Source organism: Salmo salar, chromosome ssa12 (genome assembly GCF_905237065.1).
Source record: "Salmo salar chromosome ssa12, Ssal_v3.1, whole genome shotgun sequence".
NCBI lineage: Eukaryota > Metazoa > Chordata > Actinopteri > Salmoniformes > Salmonidae > Salmo > Salmo salar.
This window is the reverse complement of record NC_059453.1, coordinates 43,998,352-44,017,523: the sequence shown is the minus strand read 5'-3', so window position 1 is coordinate 44,017,523 and position 19,172 is coordinate 43,998,352. Positions and strand designations below refer to the sequence as shown.

General features: G+C 43.7%; 1 protein-coding gene across 5 annotated transcripts in view; it reads right to left on the bottom strand.

The window, feature by feature from the left end:
• The window catches only part of LOC106565077 (solute carrier family 12 member 5), a 338,932-nt gene that overhangs the window by 25,290 nt on the left and 294,470 nt on the right, over nucleotides 1-19,172 (bottom strand). For all 5 annotated transcript variants that reach the window (XM_045691393.1, XM_014131710.2, XM_045691394.1 and 2 more), the window contains exons 14-21: nucleotides 14,420-14,518; nucleotides 13,887-14,006; nucleotides 13,171-13,275; nucleotides 8,258-8,426; nucleotides 6,099-6,294; nucleotides 5,531-5,700; nucleotides 4,546-4,677; nucleotides 4,123-4,230 (exon numbers count right to left, since the gene is read on the bottom strand). In XM_045691393.1, the coding sequence (XP_045547349.1) occupies nucleotides 4,123-4,230; nucleotides 4,546-4,677; nucleotides 5,531-5,700; nucleotides 6,099-6,294; nucleotides 8,258-8,426; nucleotides 13,171-13,275; nucleotides 13,887-14,006; nucleotides 14,420-14,518 (1,099 nt within the window). The remainder of the gene's footprint in view (nucleotides 1-4,122; nucleotides 4,231-4,545; nucleotides 4,678-5,530; nucleotides 5,701-6,098; nucleotides 6,295-8,257; nucleotides 8,427-13,170; nucleotides 13,276-13,886; nucleotides 14,007-14,419; nucleotides 14,519-19,172) is intronic.

Below are 19,172 nucleotides of genomic sequence, written 5' to 3'. Positions count from 1 at the left end.
AATCTGATATTGGTGAGTGCTAAACTTGCCGGGTGTCTAAATAGCTAGCCCGTGATGGCTGGGCTATGTACTTAGAATATTGCAAAATGTGCTTTCACCAAAAGCTATTTTAAAATCGGACATATCGAGTGCATAGAGGAGTTCTGTATCTATAATTCTTAAAATAATTGTTATGCTTTTTGTGAACGTTTATCGTGAGTAATTTAGTAAATTGTTAGCAAATTCCTCCGGAAGTTTGCGGGGGGTATGCTAGTTCTGAACGTCACATGCTAATGTAAAAAGCTGTTTTTTGATATAAATATAAACTTGATTGAACAAAACATGCATGTATTGTATAACATAATGTCCTAGGTGTGTCATCTGATGAAGATCATCAAAGGTTAGTGCTGCATTTAGCTGTCTTCTGGGTTTTTGTGACATTATCTGCTAGCTTGAAAAATGGGTGTCTGATTATTTCTGGCTTGGTACTCTGCTGACATAATCTAATGTTTTGCTTTCGCTGTAAAGCCTTTTTGAAATCGGACAGTGTGGTTAGATAAAGGAGAGTCTTGTCTTTAAAATGCTGTGAAATAGTCATATGTTTGAAAAATTGAAGTTTTTGTATTTTTGAGGAATTTGTAATTCGCGCCACGCATATCATTGGATATTGGAGCAGGTGTTCCACTAGCAGAACGTCTAGATGTAAGAGGTTAAAAGTTATACTCTATTGCTGGATTTATGTTTTTTTTTTCAAATGCTACATTCATTTGGCAGACCTAACTTGATTGACCCTCTTTCTATAAGGCCTAGTCTATGAGAGGCCTAATCATATTTGTATGAATATTTTGTTAATGCCTAGGCTATAGAGATGCATTCAGGTAAACTCATTATTATGTGTCAACATTTTAATTTGATTACAATTATTTATTGTCAATCATTCTTGAATTTGTTAGGCTATACAATTAAGTAGATTAATGAACTGATAATATATAACTTAATAATACATTACTTTTTTTTCAATAATTTTTGAATATGATAGGATGTATAATAGAATGCAATATTCTATGTGAATAATGTTCATTAATGTTCATTTGTGTATTAATGAAAATCAGTCAGAAATTGAATTATTTGGCTATTGTTCATGTCCATATAGCCACAATGGACAATGGCTTCCAAAAATATCGCCAAGGAACTAGTGCTATTGTTCACCAGGGTTGGGGTCCCAAAGGAGATCCTTACTGACCAGGGGACCCCCTTTATGTCCCGCCTTATGGCGGACTTTTGTAAATTGTGGCAGGTGAAACAGTTGAGGACATCGGTTTGCCATCCACAGACGGACGGGCTGGTTGAGAGATTCAACCGGACCCTGAAGTCAATGCTCAGGAAGGTAATCGACAAGGATGGGAAAAACTGGGATTGCATGTTGCCATATCTGATGTTTGCCATTAGAGAGGTTCCTCAAGCCTCGCTGGGGTTTTCTCCCTTTGAGCTGGTATATGGGAGGCACCCCCGGGGAATCTTAGACATCGCCCAGGAAACCTGGGAACACCAATCCACCCCGTATACTAGTGTCATAGAGCACGTCACGGCAATGCAAAACAGGATAGCCACAGTCATGCCCATCGTCAGAGAGCACATGAGACAAGCACAAGAGCACCAGCGGCACACTTATAACCGGCAGGCTACCCTGAGGGAATTTCAACCGGGAGATAAGGTGTTAGTGCTGATCCCCACGGTAGAGTGCAATCTACTAGCCACATGGAAAGGACCATATGAAGTACTGGAGAGAATAGGAGAAGTTAATTATCGGATCCGACAGCCAGGTCGACGGCCCCAGGAACAGATCTATCACATAAACCTGTTAAAAGCATGGAGAGAGAGAGAAACACTAATGGTCATGTACCCCACACACACTCAGGAGACAGCTGAAGTAAATATTTCACCTACTTTGTCCCCAGCACAAGTACAGGAAGTAAAGACCCTGATCCAGAAAAACAGAGATGTGTTTTCAGAAGTACCCGGCCGAACTGAGGTTACAGCTCATGATATCGTTTCCCTACCAGGGAGAAAAGTGAGCATGAGGCCATATCGGGTACCCGAGGCTCGACAGGCAGCGATTAGAGCAGAGACGGAGAAAATGTTGACAGCTGGAGTGATCGAAGAGTCACATAGTGAGTGGTCTAGCCCAATTGTGATGGTCTCCAAGCCCGATGGGTCTTTGCGGTTCTGTAACGACTTTCGGAAGGTAAATGAAATCTCCAAGTTTGATGCCTACCCCATGCCCAGAGTAGACGAACTACTGGAGAAAATTGGTAAAGCTCGGTACATTACGACCCTGGACCTGACAAAAGGGTACTGGCAAATTCCTCTGACCCCCAGGGCCAAAGAAAAGACAGCCTTTGCAACCCCTGACGGTTTGTTTCAATACACCGTCATGCCATTCGGCCTACACAGGGCCCCAGCCACCTTTCAACGGCTCATGGACAAGGTCCTAAAACCGCACCAAACATACGCCGCAGCTTATTTAGATGACGTGGGGATCTACAGCCCAGATCGGGAATCCCACTTACCCCGGGTACAGGCGGTGTTAGACGCCCTTAGAAAGGCAGGGCTCACGGCGAACCCTGCCAAGTGTTATGTGGGGTTAGAGGAAACGGAGTATCTGGGATACACAGTGGGAAGAGGATTAATCAAACCCCAACGTAAGAAGGTGGAGGCAATTAGAGAATGGCCGAAACCAGTAAATAAGAAGCAGGTTCGAGCCTTCCTAGGGCTGACCGGGTACTACCGGAAGTTCATCCCAAGTTATGCCACAGTGGCCACCCCACTCACCGACATGACTAGAGCCAGAGGGCCAAACATGGTCAAGTGGGATGAAAGGGCCACCAAAGCATTTAGGACATTACAGGAGGCCCTCTGCTGTAATCCAGTGCTGGTGGTACCAGACTTTGAGAGAGAGTTTGTGGTTCAGACGGATGCTTCAGAGGTCGGCTTGGGAGCAGTGCTGTCCCAAGAGGTAGAAGGGGTGGAACACCCCATCCTGTTTTTAAGCAGGAAGCTGGAACCACGGGAAACCAACTACTCAGTTGTTGAGAAAGAGGCGCTGGCAGTAAAGTGGGCTCTGGAAAGCCTGAAATACTACCTGCTGGGGCGCCACTTCACCCTCATCAGTGACCATGCACCACTCACCTGGATGCATAGGGCTAAAGAGAAGAACGCTCGGGTGATGCGGTGGTTTTTGAGTCTCCAACCGTTTCACTTTGACTTGAAACACAGAGCAGGAAAGGAAATGGGAAATGTGGATGGGTTATCCCGCATGCATGCATATTTTGCTGCGGTAGCCCGACCTAGGGGGTCGGATCTAGGGGGGGAGATGTGTGGCAAAGAAGGGGGTCGAGTGATAAATGGCAGATATGTGAGGGCAGAACTAATAAACGGGCTCTGCCCGATCACTAAAATGGCCACCCCGATCAGAACTACAGATCACAAAATGGCCGACTGCCAAAACTACAATTCCCAGAAGCAAGGGGAACCCTCAGAAGGTGGAGCCGACCCACAGATAAAAGGTCAAGAAAAACCAGGAAGAAGGAGAGAGGGCGGAAAGGATCTATGAACCATAGAGAAAGAGACAATCTACATTGGCTGGATTTACCGTGTACGAGCTGGACTGTTTTGGACTTACCTGTTGGCGTTTAGACCGCTTACCTGTTGGCGTTTAGAACGCTCCTAACTTTGAAGAGGTTTGAAGAGGTTTGCCACAATATATATATAATATTTTTTATATATATATATATATATATATATATATATATATATATATATATATACTCTTTGTTGTAAATGATTTCTTGCCAAACTGGTGGTAGTTGTGAAAAAAGTCAATTGTTTGAAGTGTTGCAGAGTTTATAGAAAATAATGCAATTGTTGATTAGATACTTTTTTCATTAATTTGTCTTTTTTCTCATGAACCATATGGTCTATCCACTAGAAACGCATGGACTGTGTGGACACAGATATAAAAAATGAATACTATATATGAATACAGTTTTTAAAAGTATAAATTACCAAAGTTACCATAGATTGCCATAGATGACCAACAATTCCAGTAACTTTGGTAAATTACCGGTAACTTTGCAACCCTACCTCTCTCTCTCGCTCCGTCTTGGTCAGGTTGATCTGTTTGAGGATCTGCGATCGCTGTTCCATTACCAGGGTCTTCTCATAGGTGTAGGCTGAGATGTCGCTGTCATGCTGAGAGAGGAGAAGGCCTGGGTTAGCGTATTGAGGATGGACAGATACACCAGGCGTCCTATGGATGTCATATGGACAACTTTGTGTTTGGTGTCATCAGTCTATTGGATGGACAGCAGCACTGCAAGGGACATGGGAGACAGCTAACACACTTTCATACATAATATAATGATGATTCATATTATATCAACTATGTAATATGATCCATACAGCCAACATTCAAGACTAAATTTGGAGTAAACAACTGACAAGTAAACTCCCATTGTGTATATTTAATCACATCTGAAACGATCATAGACAGACACGGAGTCTTACCATTTCCACCACTTCAACCTCGGCATCGATACGCAGGTGGTACAGGAAGGTGGTCAGGTCTTTCTTCATCTGGATGCTGTTGTCATCCATCTGGGCCACAGTGAAGATGCGCATCCTGCACTTCCTCCACACCTGTTAGTAGAAAAGACCAGTGGCACCTGCTCATCTATAACCTGTCATGCAGTAATCCGCACTTCCTCCACACCTGTCGGTAGGAAAGACCATTGTAACTCACTCATCTATAACCTGTTATACAGGTTGGGCTTCCGAGTGGCGCAGCAGTCTAAGACACTGCATCTCAGTGCAAGAGGCGTCACTGCAGTTCCTGGTTTGAATCCAGGCTGTATCACAACCGGCCGTGATTGGGAGTCCCATAGGGCGGAGCACAATTGGCCCAGCGTCGTCCGGGTTTGGCCGGAGTAGGCCGTCATTGTAAATAAGAATTTGTTCTTAACTGACCTGCCTAGTTAAATAAAAAAAATATGTAAAAAAATACAGTAATCTGGTTGGAACCTTCATGATGATGTATAGAAACTGCATTAGTTAACGCACTGATTGTACGAATGCCCTGCACTATAGTTTTTTAAAATGTACATTGCACTTTACTATAAAACTGAGTGCATGACTAGCTATATATTTAAGCAATAAGGCCCGAGGGGGTGTGGAATATGGACAATATACCACGACTCAGGGCTGTTCTTATGTACGACACAACGTGGAGTGCCTGGACACAGCCCTTAGCCAAGGTAAATTGGCCGTATATCACAAACCCCCGAGGTGCCTTATTGCTATTATAAGCTGGTTACAAACATAATTAGAACAGTAAAAATAAATATATACGGTTTGTTGTGCCACGGCTGTCAGCCAATTAGCATTCAGGGCTCGAACCACCGAGTTTATAAATAAAGTTTAATAATGTCTATATTAAACATGGCCAATGCAATGCGACCCATGTCTCAGGGAGGGCGTGTGGTAGGCAGCCTACCTTGTGCTGGCGCAGAAGGAAAGGCAGCAGCATCAGCATGCCTCCATCATGGACAATCCACCACACGTCAATGTGGCCCTCTGAGAAGCGCTCTCCATTGGACGGGAAGGCAGCGATGTTCTTGGGCACCAGCAGGGCTAGGTGAGCGGCCGTGGTCTCCCTAACCAGCTCTGCAGGACAGGACAGAGAGGGAAGAGGGGGGATTTAATCTAATATGAGTCTGATGATCACTCAGTAACCTTTATGGAAGATCTTGTGAAGATCTGATAGTTCATGTAACATCCAGTATAGGTACAATATGGATTAAAGTGATAATGTTGTGTACAAAAAAACAAAACATAAGGATTATCTTTAATGATATGTTTGCAACCTCCCCCAAAGATCCTGATTTAAAGTTCAACCGACAGATCTGATTCAGTGTACGGTGCAAAAATGACCAGAATTTACTTAGAAAGGTGACATGGTAATAAGACAGTAATAACCTAGATAAATAATGTGCTTGTTTTTCCTACTCCCCCCCCCCCCCATCCTACTTGACCATCCACCCTTGACCCCCTTTGTGACCCACCGATGAAGTCCCTCCAGGTCTGGTGGTCGTCAGCCTGCTTCCAGTTGCGCGGCCAGCTGACCAGCACCGTGTTGTGCATGAGACCGCCCAGCCCACTGGCCTGGAGCAGGTGGGAGGTGGCGTCACGCATGTTGGACGAGATGGTGACCTGGCAGAAGCCCTTCACCTTCTCTGTCTCCATCAGCTTACGCAGAGACTGGAGGGGATGAGGGGGTGAGAGAGAGAATGAAGGGCAGAGGAGAGAGGGAGGGAGATGGGGAGGGATAGTAGAGAGGAGAGGGGATGAAAGAGAGTGAGAGCAGTGTAAGGGAACCAACTAAGCCACAGAGGGCAGTAAGGGTCAACAACTTGCCCAGCAGTTGAAGGGTGAAATGGACCGTGGTGACACTGATTTTACGTACACCTTTATTTCAGGTGGTACGCTAGTGTGAATATTCGAACAGAGTCACAGGATCAAGTCTAAATCAGTCCAGATCGGAGAGTAGTGCTGTTTGTGTGATATGCAGTGGGATGCCATGAGATCTGCCTGGTACAGTTGAAGTCGGAAGTTTACATACACTTAGGTTGGAGTCATTAAAACTCGTTTTTCAACCACTCCACAAATTTCTTGTTACAAACTATAGTTTTGGCAAGTCGGTTAGGACATCTACTTTGTGCATGACACAAGTAATTTCTTTCAACAATTGTTTACAGACAGATTATTTCACTTATAATTCACTGTATCACAATTCCAATGGGTCAGAAGTTTACATACACTAAATTGACTGTACCTTTAAACAGCTTGGAAAATTCCAGAAAATGATGTCATGGACATAGAAGCTTCTGATAGGCTAATTGACATCATTTGAGTCAATTGGAGGTGTACTTGTGAATATATTTCAAACTCAGTGCCTCTTTGCTTGACATCATGGGAAAATCAAAAGAAATCAGCCAAGACCTCAGAAAAAAAATTGTAGACCTCCACAGGTCTGGTTCATCCTTGGGAGCAATTTCCAAACGCCTGAAGGTACCACGTTCATCTGTACAAACAATAGTACGCAAGTATAAACACCATGGGACCACACAGCAGTCATACCGCTCAGGCAGAAGACACGTTCTGTCTCCTAGAGGTGAACGTACTTTGGTGCGAAAAGTGCAAATCAATCCCAGAACAACAGCAAAGGACCTTGTGAAGATGCTGGAGGAAACAGGTACAAAGTATCTATATCCACAGTAAAACGAGTCTTATATTGACATAACCTGAAAGGCCGCTCAGCAAGGAAGAAGCCACTGGTTCAAAACCGCCATAAAAAGCCAGACAACGGTTTGCAACTGCACATGGGGACAAAGATCGTACTTTTTGGAGAAATGTCCTCTGGTCTGATGAAACAAAAATAGAACTGTTTGGCCATCATGACCATTGTTACATTTGGAGGAAAAGGGGGAGGCTTGCAAGCTGAAAAACTTCATCCCAACTGTGAAGCACGGGGGTGGCAGCATCATGTTGTGGGGTTGCTTTGCTGCAGGAGGGACTGGTGCATTTCACAAAATAGATGGCATCATGAGGGAGGAACATTATGTGGATATATTGAAACATCTCAAGACATCAGTCAGGAAGTTAAAGCTTGGTCACAAATGGGTCTTCCAAATGACAATGACCCCAAGCATACTTCCAAAGTTGTGGCAAAATGGCTTAAGGACAACAAAGTCAAGGTATTGGAGTGGCCATCACAAAGACCTGACCTCAATCCTATAGAAAATTTGTGGGCAGAACTGAAAAAGTGTGTGCGAGTGAGGGCCCTACAAACCTGACTCAGTTACAGCAGCTCTGTCAGGAGGAATGGGACAAAATTCACACAACTTTATTGTGGGAAGCTTGTGGAAGGCTAGCTAAAACGTTTAACCCAAGGTAAACAATTTAAGGGCAATTCTATAAAATACTAATTGAGTGTATGTAAACTTCTGACCCACTGGGAATGTGATGAAAGAAATAAAAGCTGAAATAAATCATTCTCTCTACTATTATTCTGACATTTCACATTCTTAAAATAAAGTGGTGATCCTAACTGACCTAAGACAGGGTATTTTTACTAGGATTAAATGTCAGGAATTGTGAAAAACTGAGTTTAAATGTATTTGGCTAAGGTGTATGTAAACTTCTGACTTCAACTGTATCTAACCTGCTCTGCCCGCTGGGCCTGGGGGTGGTTCTCCAGGTAGGTGCCTGCCAAGGCAGTGCCCACAATGGTCAGCCCTTTACCCGCTTTCAGCTGATTGGTCAGCGAGAGCAGACGAGGCTGCTCCACATTCTGCTCCACATCCGTACTGACCAACACCAGCAGCTGAGGCCTTGAGTGAGACGCAGAAGGAAGGAAGGAAGGAAGGAAGGAAGGAAGGAAGGAAGGAAGGAAGGAAGGAAGGAAGGAAGGAAGGAAGGAAGGAAGGAAGGAAGGAAGGAAGGAAGGAAGGAAGGAAGGAATAATAGGAGAAAAGGTTTCAACGTGTTGCTTTGGCAAAACAAAAATGTATACTTCTGTCATTCCAGAGTTGAATTTTGAGTTGAATTTAAAGTGTAGCACAGAGATTCGAAAGACTGAAAGGGAGAGTAAGGTGACAAGAGAAGAGAGGAAGTAAGAGTAGAGTAGAGGTGAGAAAGGTAGAGAACAAGTGAAATAAAGAGAGAAAAAAGCAAGGAAGAGTGCACTGAGGTTATCACGAGTATGTCTGTAAAATTATTATTGTCTGTAACATGACAGTAGCTCAAATAAATATTGTAATTTAGTATGTATTGTTATTTGGTATGTTTTTGAAAATAGTTATGAATGTACACTACCGTTCAAAGGTTTGGGGTCAATTAGAAATGTCATTTAAAAAAAAAAGAAAAGCAAATTTTTCCCCCAATAAAATAACATAAAATTGATCAGAAATACAGTGTAGATATTGTTAATGTTGTAAATGACTATTGTAGCTGGAAACAGCGGATTTTTTAATGGAATATCTACATAGGCGTACAGAGGCTCATTATCAGCAATTATCACTCCTGTGTTCCAATGGCACGTTGTGTTAGCTAATCCAAGTTTATCACTTTAAAAGGCTAATTGATCACTAGAAAACCATTTTGCATTTATGTTAGCACAGCTGAAAACTGTTGTCCTTATTAAAACCTCTTTGGGCTAGGGGACAGTATTTTGACGTCTGGATGAAAAGCGTGCCCAAAGTAAACTGCCTGTTATTCAGGCCCAGAAGCTAGAATATGCATATACTTGGTAGATTTGGATAGAAATCACTCTAAAGTTTCTAAAACTGTTAAAATAATGTCTGTGAGTATAACAGAACTGATATGGCAGACGAAAACCCAAGGACAAACCATCCAAAAAAGATATATTTTCAGCCTACCACTGTTTCCAATGGTTGTCATGTTTATTATGAGGCGAAATCCTCCCAGATTGCAGTTCCTAGGGCTTCCACTAGATGACAATAGTCTTTAGAAAGAGCTTCAGGCTTGTTTTTGGAAAAATTAGCTAGAATTTGTAGTTTTTCAAAGTGGCTCCCATTTTGGCTTTAGTGTTTTCATGCGCGTGGATGAGAACGCGTTCTTTGTTGTTTACTCCGGTAAAGACAATAACGATTCTCCGTCTTAAATTGTATCATTTATTTATGTATTAGGGTATCTGAGGTTTGATTATAAACTTTGTTTGGAGAAGTTTATTGGTAACGTTTGGGATTCATTTTGTATGCATTTTGAAGGAGGGAAACCGGTGGATTATCGAATAAAGCGTGCCAGCTAAACTGAGTTTTTTGGGAAATAAATAAGGACTTTATCGAACAAAAGGACCATTTGTGATGTAGCTGGGACCTTTTGGAGTGCCTACAGAAGAAGATCTTCAAAGGTAAGGCATTTATTATATCGCTATTTCTGACTTTCGTGGCGCACCTGCCTGGTTGAAAAACGTTTTTCATGCTTTTGTATGCGGGGCGCTGTCCTCAGATAATCGCATGGTGTGCTTTCGCCGTAAAGCCTTTTTGAAATCTGACACAGCGGCTGGATTAACAAGAAGTTAAGCTTTATTTTGATGTGTGACACTTGTATTTTCATGAATGTTAAATATTTCTATTTCTGTAATTTGAATTTCGCACTCTGCAATTTCACCAGATGTTGTCGAGCTGGGTTGCTAGCGGAACGCCTGCGCCAGAAAGGTTAAATAAGCAATAAAACTGGCCTTCTTTAGAATAGTTGAGTATCTGGAGAATCAGCATTTGTGTGTTCAATTACAGGCTCAAAATGGCCCGAAACAAAGACAAGAAACCGAAGATCTCGTACAACGATGTGTGCGAAGGATTGTGGATTGGATTGTGAAGGATTGTGAAGGCCAGCATCCCTGAGTCGCCTCTTCACTGTTGACGTTGAGACTGGTGTTTTGCGGGTACTATTTAATGAAGCTGCCAGCTGAGGACTTGTGAGGCGTCTGTTTCTCAAACTAGACACTCTAATGTACTTGTCCTGGTCTCACCTCTCGGTGGACTTTGTCAATGACCTTCCCCCCTCCCAGGGGAACCGGTTTTCCAAAGCTTGTCGCCTCCTTCCTCTGCCTGGGCTCCCATCAGCCATGCAAATCGTGGAGGCTCTTTTAACGCATGTCTTCCGGCACTACGGGATCCCAGAGGACATTGTGTCATATCGTGACCCTCAGTTCACCTCACACATATGGAAATCGTTCATGGAACGCTTGGTGGTCACGGTCAGCCTCACACTGCTGAGCTAATGGACAGGTGGAGAGGGTCAGGAAGTGGAAGTGGGCAGGTTCCTGAGGTGTTACTGTCAGGACCGGCTGGGGGAGTGGGCGGATTTTCTACATTGAGCTGAGTACGCGCAGAATTCCCTCCGCCACTCCTCCACTAACCTCACAGTGAGTGTTGGGGTCTCAGCCGGCCCTGGCACTTTGGCATCCGAGCCAGACCGAGGCCCCTGCGGTGGACGAGTGGTTTCAGCGCACTGAGGAGACCTGGAATGCTGCACACACTCGTCTCCAGCGGGCCGTGCATCAGCACACGGAACAGGCCGACCGCCACCACAGTGAGGTGCCTGTCTTCTCTCCAGGTGACCGGGTCTGGCTCTCCACCCTCCACCTGCCCTGCTGGAAGCTGAGCCCGCGGTTTGTGGGGACGTTTAAAGTCCTGCGGAGGGATAATGAGGTAAAGTACCGTTTACAACTCCCTGCTGATTACCGCATTAACCCAACTTTTCATTTGTCTCTCCTCAGGCCAGTGGTACCTGGTCCCCTCACTGAGGCTGGACCCAGTGATGCCCCGCCTCCTCCTCTGGACATCGAGGGAGGTCCGGCGTACTTGGTCCATGAAGTCCTGGATTTGAAGCATCGGGCGGGACATCTCCAGTACCTCATCGACTTAGATGGGTACGGCCCAGAGGAGCGGTGCTGGGTTCCTGCGGTGGACATCCTGGACGCTTTGTTGACCAGGGATTTTCACTGTCGGTGCCCGGACCGACCCGCACCGTGTCCCTGTGGTCATCCCCGAGGCCAGTGTCGTCCCGCTGTTTGTGCAGCGCGTCAGGGGGTGTACTATCACGGATCCCCCCGGTACTGCTGCTCATTCCGTTCACCAGCTCCGGAGGTTTACGTCACCAGCCTTCTAGGTGTCACTGAACTGGATTCATTACCACCAACCCCGGACTGTCTTGTAACATTACGCACACCTGGTTCCCATTCCCCCTGATTAGGGTATATATGTGCCCTCTGTTCCTCATTGTCCTTGTCGGTTATTGTTGCCATGTCTGTTGGTTCTGTGAGTACCTGTGCTATTGTATCGGCTTCCATGCTTCGTGTTTTTGTGCACTTGTTTTATGGGTCTCGTCCCATGTATTATTTAGAGGTTTACACCTTGCTCTTTTGTTTGGGTGGAGAAATTTTGTAAAAACTATTTTGTATTCCTGCGCCTGTCTCCAATCATTAGACAACGTAACAATACAGCCCATGAAAGAGGACAAGATGCTGTGTTACATTTCAAAAACACCAGGGTTTGTGCAGTGATCTGGTCTGAAGATAAGCCCTTCAATGCTGAAAAGCCGCTCTACAGCTGCAGAGGATGCTGGGACATGCAGGTACTCAGCAGCAACTCTGCTCAGTGTTGGTTATTTGTGTCTTCCCGAATTTCAAAGGATCAGTAGTTGGTGGAAGATATGGGATGTAAAGTATTTGAGGCTATTTGAAATATTTTTGGTTTCAAATAGTCTTCCAGGAAAGTATTTTATTTTATAATTATAACAATTCAAATACAAAATACAAGTATTTGTTTTGGAAATAATTAAATACACCGCAAAAAGTATTTTAAATACCAGATACTGAAATACACAAGAATTTGAACCAGGAGTTGGATCTAGGGTTGGAAAGGAAGGGTATACTACAGGAAACGTTTGATGTTTGCCAGTAAATGACTAGAATTTTGGTATCTTTCAAGGATTTTATGTAATCTATCACAAGACATCTAGTGGCTCTTTTGAGTACTTCAGAGCTGGTGTTCCTAATATTTCATACACTCAGTGTATAAACCATCAACTTAGCGAATACCATTGTTGTTTAATATAAGGTTTTCAGCATGAAATACTCCCCCAATTAGCGCCGCTAGAGCAGCTTACTGTGGAACGGATAAAATGGTCAACTAAGTGCAGGCGCGAGATGCGACTGAAATTTCACGGGTAGAGAGCAAGAGAGAGGGGTGGACATGGAAGGGGATTGGTTTAAGGCACTGAACATCATGGCATGATGTGAATTGGAATGTGTTTAGGCTATTACTAGCATTAAAACTTCATTGAATTACAAAATTATATACTAGACATTACGAATATTTGTGGAACTAAAATTAACATTATTAACCAGTTCTCCAAATCTTAAAATAACTGTTATGTTCCGAAACACTAGAGATCACTTTCATTCCCGGATCTGGTTCCGTTCCTCTGAAAAGGTCATTCTTTTTTATTTTTCAGTTCTGCTTCTTGAACCGGTTCGAACCCCTGATTTGAACCCAGGTCTGGTACACTGTGTGTGTGTTTGTGTGTGTCTGTGTGTGCACGTCTCACCTCCAGTTTTTGGTGTGCGCCGGCCCCTCGTCCAGCCTCATCAGAGCATATCGGGCGGCGCTGAGAGAAATGCCTCGTATCCCATCACCCCACTCTTTCTCCGCCCTGTCACACAATCAAACACCAGGGTTATATCATTCAATCATGTCACAACTAATGGTATTACATAGTTATTACACCATTAAAAGCCTAATAACTAGGCCTATGTGTTATTACATGTCTATTACAAATTAAAATGACGATATTATAACATTATTATTCAATCAACTGCACAGGCTTCTAACACATCTAAATGTCTAACCTATTTTCACCGTCTGGTAGGCTATTGGTTTAGGGAGCCATAAGAATTGTGTGAGCATGCGTCTTTAAAAAAACGCAGCTTAAAAAGTTGTTTAAAAATCAGTATTTGCTGCAAAAGTCTGCTTTATAGCATCTCTTCCTACAGACAGAATGCTAAGTCGTTGTTAGCCAAGCTCAACCAGCTTTACCATCAAGTCATGTAATTGCAACCCAAGCCATTGTCTCAGCACAGCAAGCCATAACACTAAACTGTCCAAACAATGGAAACCCCAATCGAAACATTTCCCCTTTAACTGGCTTGACTGAAGGATGGTTGATAGGATTTTTAACCCCCCCCCCAATACACAGACACCACAAACACACTCAAACAGACAGCCAGCAAATCCAATCTGTCTCAGGGGTCGCACTACACTCACCCATGGAACTCAATATACTTGTAGATACTGCCAGCGATCACCATGGCAACAATGGCATAGAACCAGGAACAGATGAACATGAGCGATAGACACAGACTCATGCCCAGGAAGGACAGGGCCCTGTAAAGAGACACAAACAGAGAAAGGATTAGATACACACATGTACAGAATGCACATACACATACACATGCAGACATACATGTACATTAAACAGTATAAAAACACACGCACGCATGTATATGAGTGTGTATGTGTGTGCGCGCGTCTCAACTCCAATTCTTGGTGTGCCCTGGCTCCTCCTTCAGCCTCATCAGAGCATATCAGGCAGCACTGAGAGAAAAAGTCACATTTCTCTCAGCACCGCCCGATACAGTTTGATGCTGCTGGACGAAGGGCCGGCACACACCAAGAATTGGAGGTGACACGTGCGTGCACACACACACACACACACACACACACACACACACACACATTCAAGGTCCTTGTATCATCTCTCAGGATGCGTTCCTTTGATGGGATTTTGTGGGACTCACCAGTGATAGAACTTGAAGCGTGGCCTCCAGTTAGGCGTCCTCAGGAGGGTTTGCAAGGCACAGGCCAGGTTTACAAACATGTAGCACATCAGAAAGAACCTACACAACAGAAACAAAGCCTTCAGCTATGGCAAAAAGCGAGAGAGACAGTAATGTGGCTTACATACATTTTCTGTTTATTTGGAAACATGTTGTATGTCTATAAGGCACCAATTACTCACTTATAAGCTGCTTATGAGCTTTTAACCAAATAAAAACCATTCTCAGATGTTACTATAGTAAATCATAGCCTTACATACTGACGTTACATATTGACGCAAAATGTAGAGTGAATTGTTTGTTCAGGAATCTTTTTTTAAATGGGGGGGGTGTCTGAATACTTAAGTAAATGTGATATAATTAGCGAGAATGTCTGAAAAACAGTTTTTGCTTCATCAGTATTGGGTATTGTGTGTAGATTGATGAGGGGAAAAAATGTGAACACATTTTCAAATAAGGCTGTAACCTAACAAAATGTGGAAAAAGTCAAGGGGTGAAACCACTCCCCCTCCAATACAGCCACTGATTACTAAAACAAGACACAAATTGCCCTGCCCCTTGATCGTTGTTGATGTGTCAACAATCATCTGCAAGTTATGAGCAGTCAGCAGTTCACACACCAAGTAGGCTACTGGGAAGACAGGCAGCACTTAAAGTAGATGGCCCTAGCTGGGCAAAAAGACAAGTATTAGACAACAGATAAAGACAAAAATTATACTTATCGCGGTCCTGCTTTAAATAACATGCAGCTCATAAAGGCTTCATAAATCCTTCATAAACATTACATGAATGTATCACAAATCATCTATAAACCTATGTCATGCTCTATAAAGGGTTCATAAATGTGGGATAACTGTGTGAACATAATCAAATCAAATCAAATTGTATTAGTCGCATGCGCCGAATACAACAGGTGTAGACCTTACAGTGAAATGCTAACTTACGAGTCCCTAACCAACAATGCAGTTTAAAAACATACGGATAAGAATAAGAAATAAAAGTAACAAGTAATTAAAGAGCAGCAGTAAAATAACAATAGCGAGACTATACACAGGGGATACCGGTACAGAGTCAATGTGCCGAGGATCCAGTTTGTTGAGGTAATATGTACATGTCGGTAGAGTTATTAAAGTGACTATGCATAGATGATAACAACAGAGAGTAGCAGCGGGTAGCCATTTGATTAGATATTCAGGAGTCTTATGGCTTGGGGGTAGAAGCTGTTTAGAAGCCCCTTGGACTGAGACTTGGCGCTTCGGTACCGCTTGCCGTGCGGTACCAGAGAGAACAGTCTATGACTAGGGTGGCTGGAGTCTTTGACCATTTTTAGGGCCTTCCTGACACTGCCTGGTATAGAGGTCCTGGATGGCAGGAAGCTTGGCCCCAGTGATGTACTGGGCCGTTCGCACTACCCTCTGTAGTGCCTTGTGGTCGGAGGCCGAGCAGTTGCCATTCCAGACAGTGACGCAACCAGTCAGGATGCTCTCGATGGTGCTGCTGTAGAACCTTTTGAGGATCTGAGGACCCATGCCAAATCTTTTCAGTCTCCTGAGGAGGAAAAGGTTTTGTTCTGCCCTCTTCACGATTGTCTTGGTGTGCTTGGACCATGTTAGTTTGTTGGGGATGTGGACACCAAGGAACTTGAAGCTCTCAACCTGCTCCACTGCAGCCCGGGTTGATGTAGTCCACAATCATCTCCTTTGTCTTGATCACGTTGAGGGAGAGGTTGTTGTCCTGGCACCACACGGCCAGGTCTCTGACCTTCTCCCTATAGGCTGTCTTGTCATCGTCGGTGATCAGGCCTACCACTGTTGTGTCATCGGCAAACTTAATGATGGTGTTGGAGTCGTGCCTGACCATGCAGTCATGAGTGAACAGGGAATACAGGAGGGGGCTGAGCACCCAGCCCTGAGGGGCCCCCGTGTTGAGGATCAGCGTGGCGGATGTCTTGTTACCTACCCTTACCACCTGGGGGAAGCCCGTCAGGAAGTCCAGGATCCAGCTGCAGAGGGAGGTGTTTAGTCCCAGGGTCCTTAGCTTATTGATGAGCTTTGAGGGCACTGTGCTGAACGCTGAGCTGTAGTCAATGAATAGCATTCTCACATAGGTGTTCCTTTTGTCCAGGTGGGAAAGGACAGTGTGGAGTGCAATAGAGAGGGCGGTATGCAAATTGGAGTGGGTCTAGGTTTTCTGGGATAATGGTGTTGATGTGAGCCACGACCAGCTTTTCAAAGCTTTTCATGGCTGCAGACGTCAGTGCTACGGGTCGGTAGTCATTTAGGCAGGTTACCTTAATGTTCTTGGGCACAGGCACTATGGTGGTCTGCTTAACCCTTGTGTAGTCTTAACACTCACGGTTATCAAATCTTAGCATTCTTGAGAAAGTGTAAAAGACTTTCAGTGGCATCATGACACGGAAAATCGCCCTTCCACTCTCTGAATTCCATAGACAACATGTAGCCTCACCTCGGGACCTATACACACCAGCTAAGATTAGCAGCCCTATGTAGGTCAATCTCATCCATCCTTTTCCGTTGTTTCCATATTTACGGAAACCCTCCAAATTTGTCATCTCCATGATGATTTTTTCGATGGCCGGTGTGATGAACATGTGGAATGTTGAGGCGATGTCCTGGGCATGGGAAACTGCATATCTTGTGGGCCCTGGGATCATCTTTATGGCATTCTGTGCTGTCATCCTGCCCTGGTTGTCATATGGTGACAAGGACCATGTTATTTTGCTGTTCTTTGACAAATGTCTATCTTTCAACTTGGGGGATTTCTTCTTCATCTGAAGATGATGCATCGTGCTCTGGGTTGTATTCTTCCACATCTTCTTCTTCAGATACCTCCTCCTCTTCTAAATCATTGTTCTCTTGTTCATCCTGGACATCTGAACAAATCTGATCTATGACCTGTTGGGCACTGAAACGTGCACGTATGGCTTCAGCAAAGAGAGAACTGGGGGGACTGTCATCTGCAGCAACCTTATAGCCTCTGACTGCATTCCCCATTAGTAAACAATGCTTTCAAGAAATGTTTATTTTGTCTGAAATTTTGTTTATTTTGTCTGAAATTTTGTTTATTTTGTCTGTGAACTTGAGTCATGTGTGGGGTCGTGGAGGGGAGATGCGGCACATGCACAAGACAATTTTTGTTTTGTCTGAGTTCAATCAGTAGCACACATAATCTAATGGTTTTGTGGTGTGTAAATTATTTTATAACTGCCGGGTCAAAAATGACCCAAAGACAATCTTTGTACCCTGGTGATGTACAGCTTTCATGGAAACATGAACAAAGGCTATGTTTCACTTTTTCTGATGCTGTGATCACTCTAGGAAAAATCATCAAATTTAAAGTCGAACAAAGATAATTTAGGGGTTTTCTCTGCTGTTAACCTGTTAGGGCTAGGGGGCAGTATTGACATGGCCGGATAAAAAAACGTACCCGGTTTAATCTGGTTACTACTCCTGCCCAGTAACTAGAATATGCATATAATTATTGGCTTTGGATAGAAAACACCCTAAAGTTTCGAAAACTGTTTGAATGGTGTCTGTGAGTATAACAGAACTCATATGGCAGGCCAAAACCTGAGAAGATTCCATGCAGGAAGTGGCCTGTCTGACAAGTTGTGTTTCATCTTGGCTCTTTTTATTCAAAGACTGAGGATCTTTGCTATAACGTGACACTTCCGACGGCTCCCATAGGCTTTCAGAGCCCGGGAAAAAGCTGAACGATATCGAGGCAGCCTCTGGCTGAAACACTTTATCGCGTTTGGCAAGTGGCCGATCAGAGTACTTACTATGGGCTTAGGCGCATGCCCGAGTCGACCCCATGCTTTATTTTCTTTTGTCTGTTTACCTAAACGCAGAATCCCGGTCGGAATATTATCGTTTTTTTATGAGAAAAATGGCATAAAAATTGATTTTAAACAGCGGTTGACATGCTTCGAAGTACGGTAATGGAATATTTATACATTTTTTGTCACGAATTGCGCCATGCTCGTCACCCTTATTTACCCTTTCGGATAGTGTCTTGAACGCACGAACAAAACGCCGTTATTTGGATATAACGATGGATTATTTTGGACCAAACCAACATTTGTTATTGAAGTAGAAGTCCTGGGAGTGCATTCTGACGAAGACAGCAAAGGTAATAACATTTTTCTTATAGTAAATCTGACTTTGGTGAGTGCTAAACTTGCTGGGTGTCTAAATAGCTAGCCCTGTGATGCCGGGCTATCTACTGAGAATATTGCAAAATGTGCTTTCACCGAAAAGCTATTTTAAAATCGGACATATCGAGTGCATAGAGGAGTTCTGTATCTACAATTCTTAAAATAATTGTTATGCTTTTTGTGAACGTTTATCGTGAGTAAATTAGTAAATTCACCGGCAGTGTTCGGTGGGAATGCTAGTCACATGCTAGTCACATGCTAATGTAAAAAGCTGGTTTTTGATATAAATATGAACTTGATTGAACAAAACATGCATGTATTGTATAACATAATGTCCTAGGGTTGTCATCTGATGAAGATCATCAAAGGTTAGTGCTGCATTTAGCTGTGGTTTGGGTTTATGTGACATTATATGCTAGCTTGAAAAATGGGTGTCTGATTATTTCTGGCTGGGTACTCTGCTGACATAATCTAATGTTTTGCTTTCGTTGTAAAGCCTTTTTGAAATCGGACAGTGTGGTTAGATTAACGAGAGTC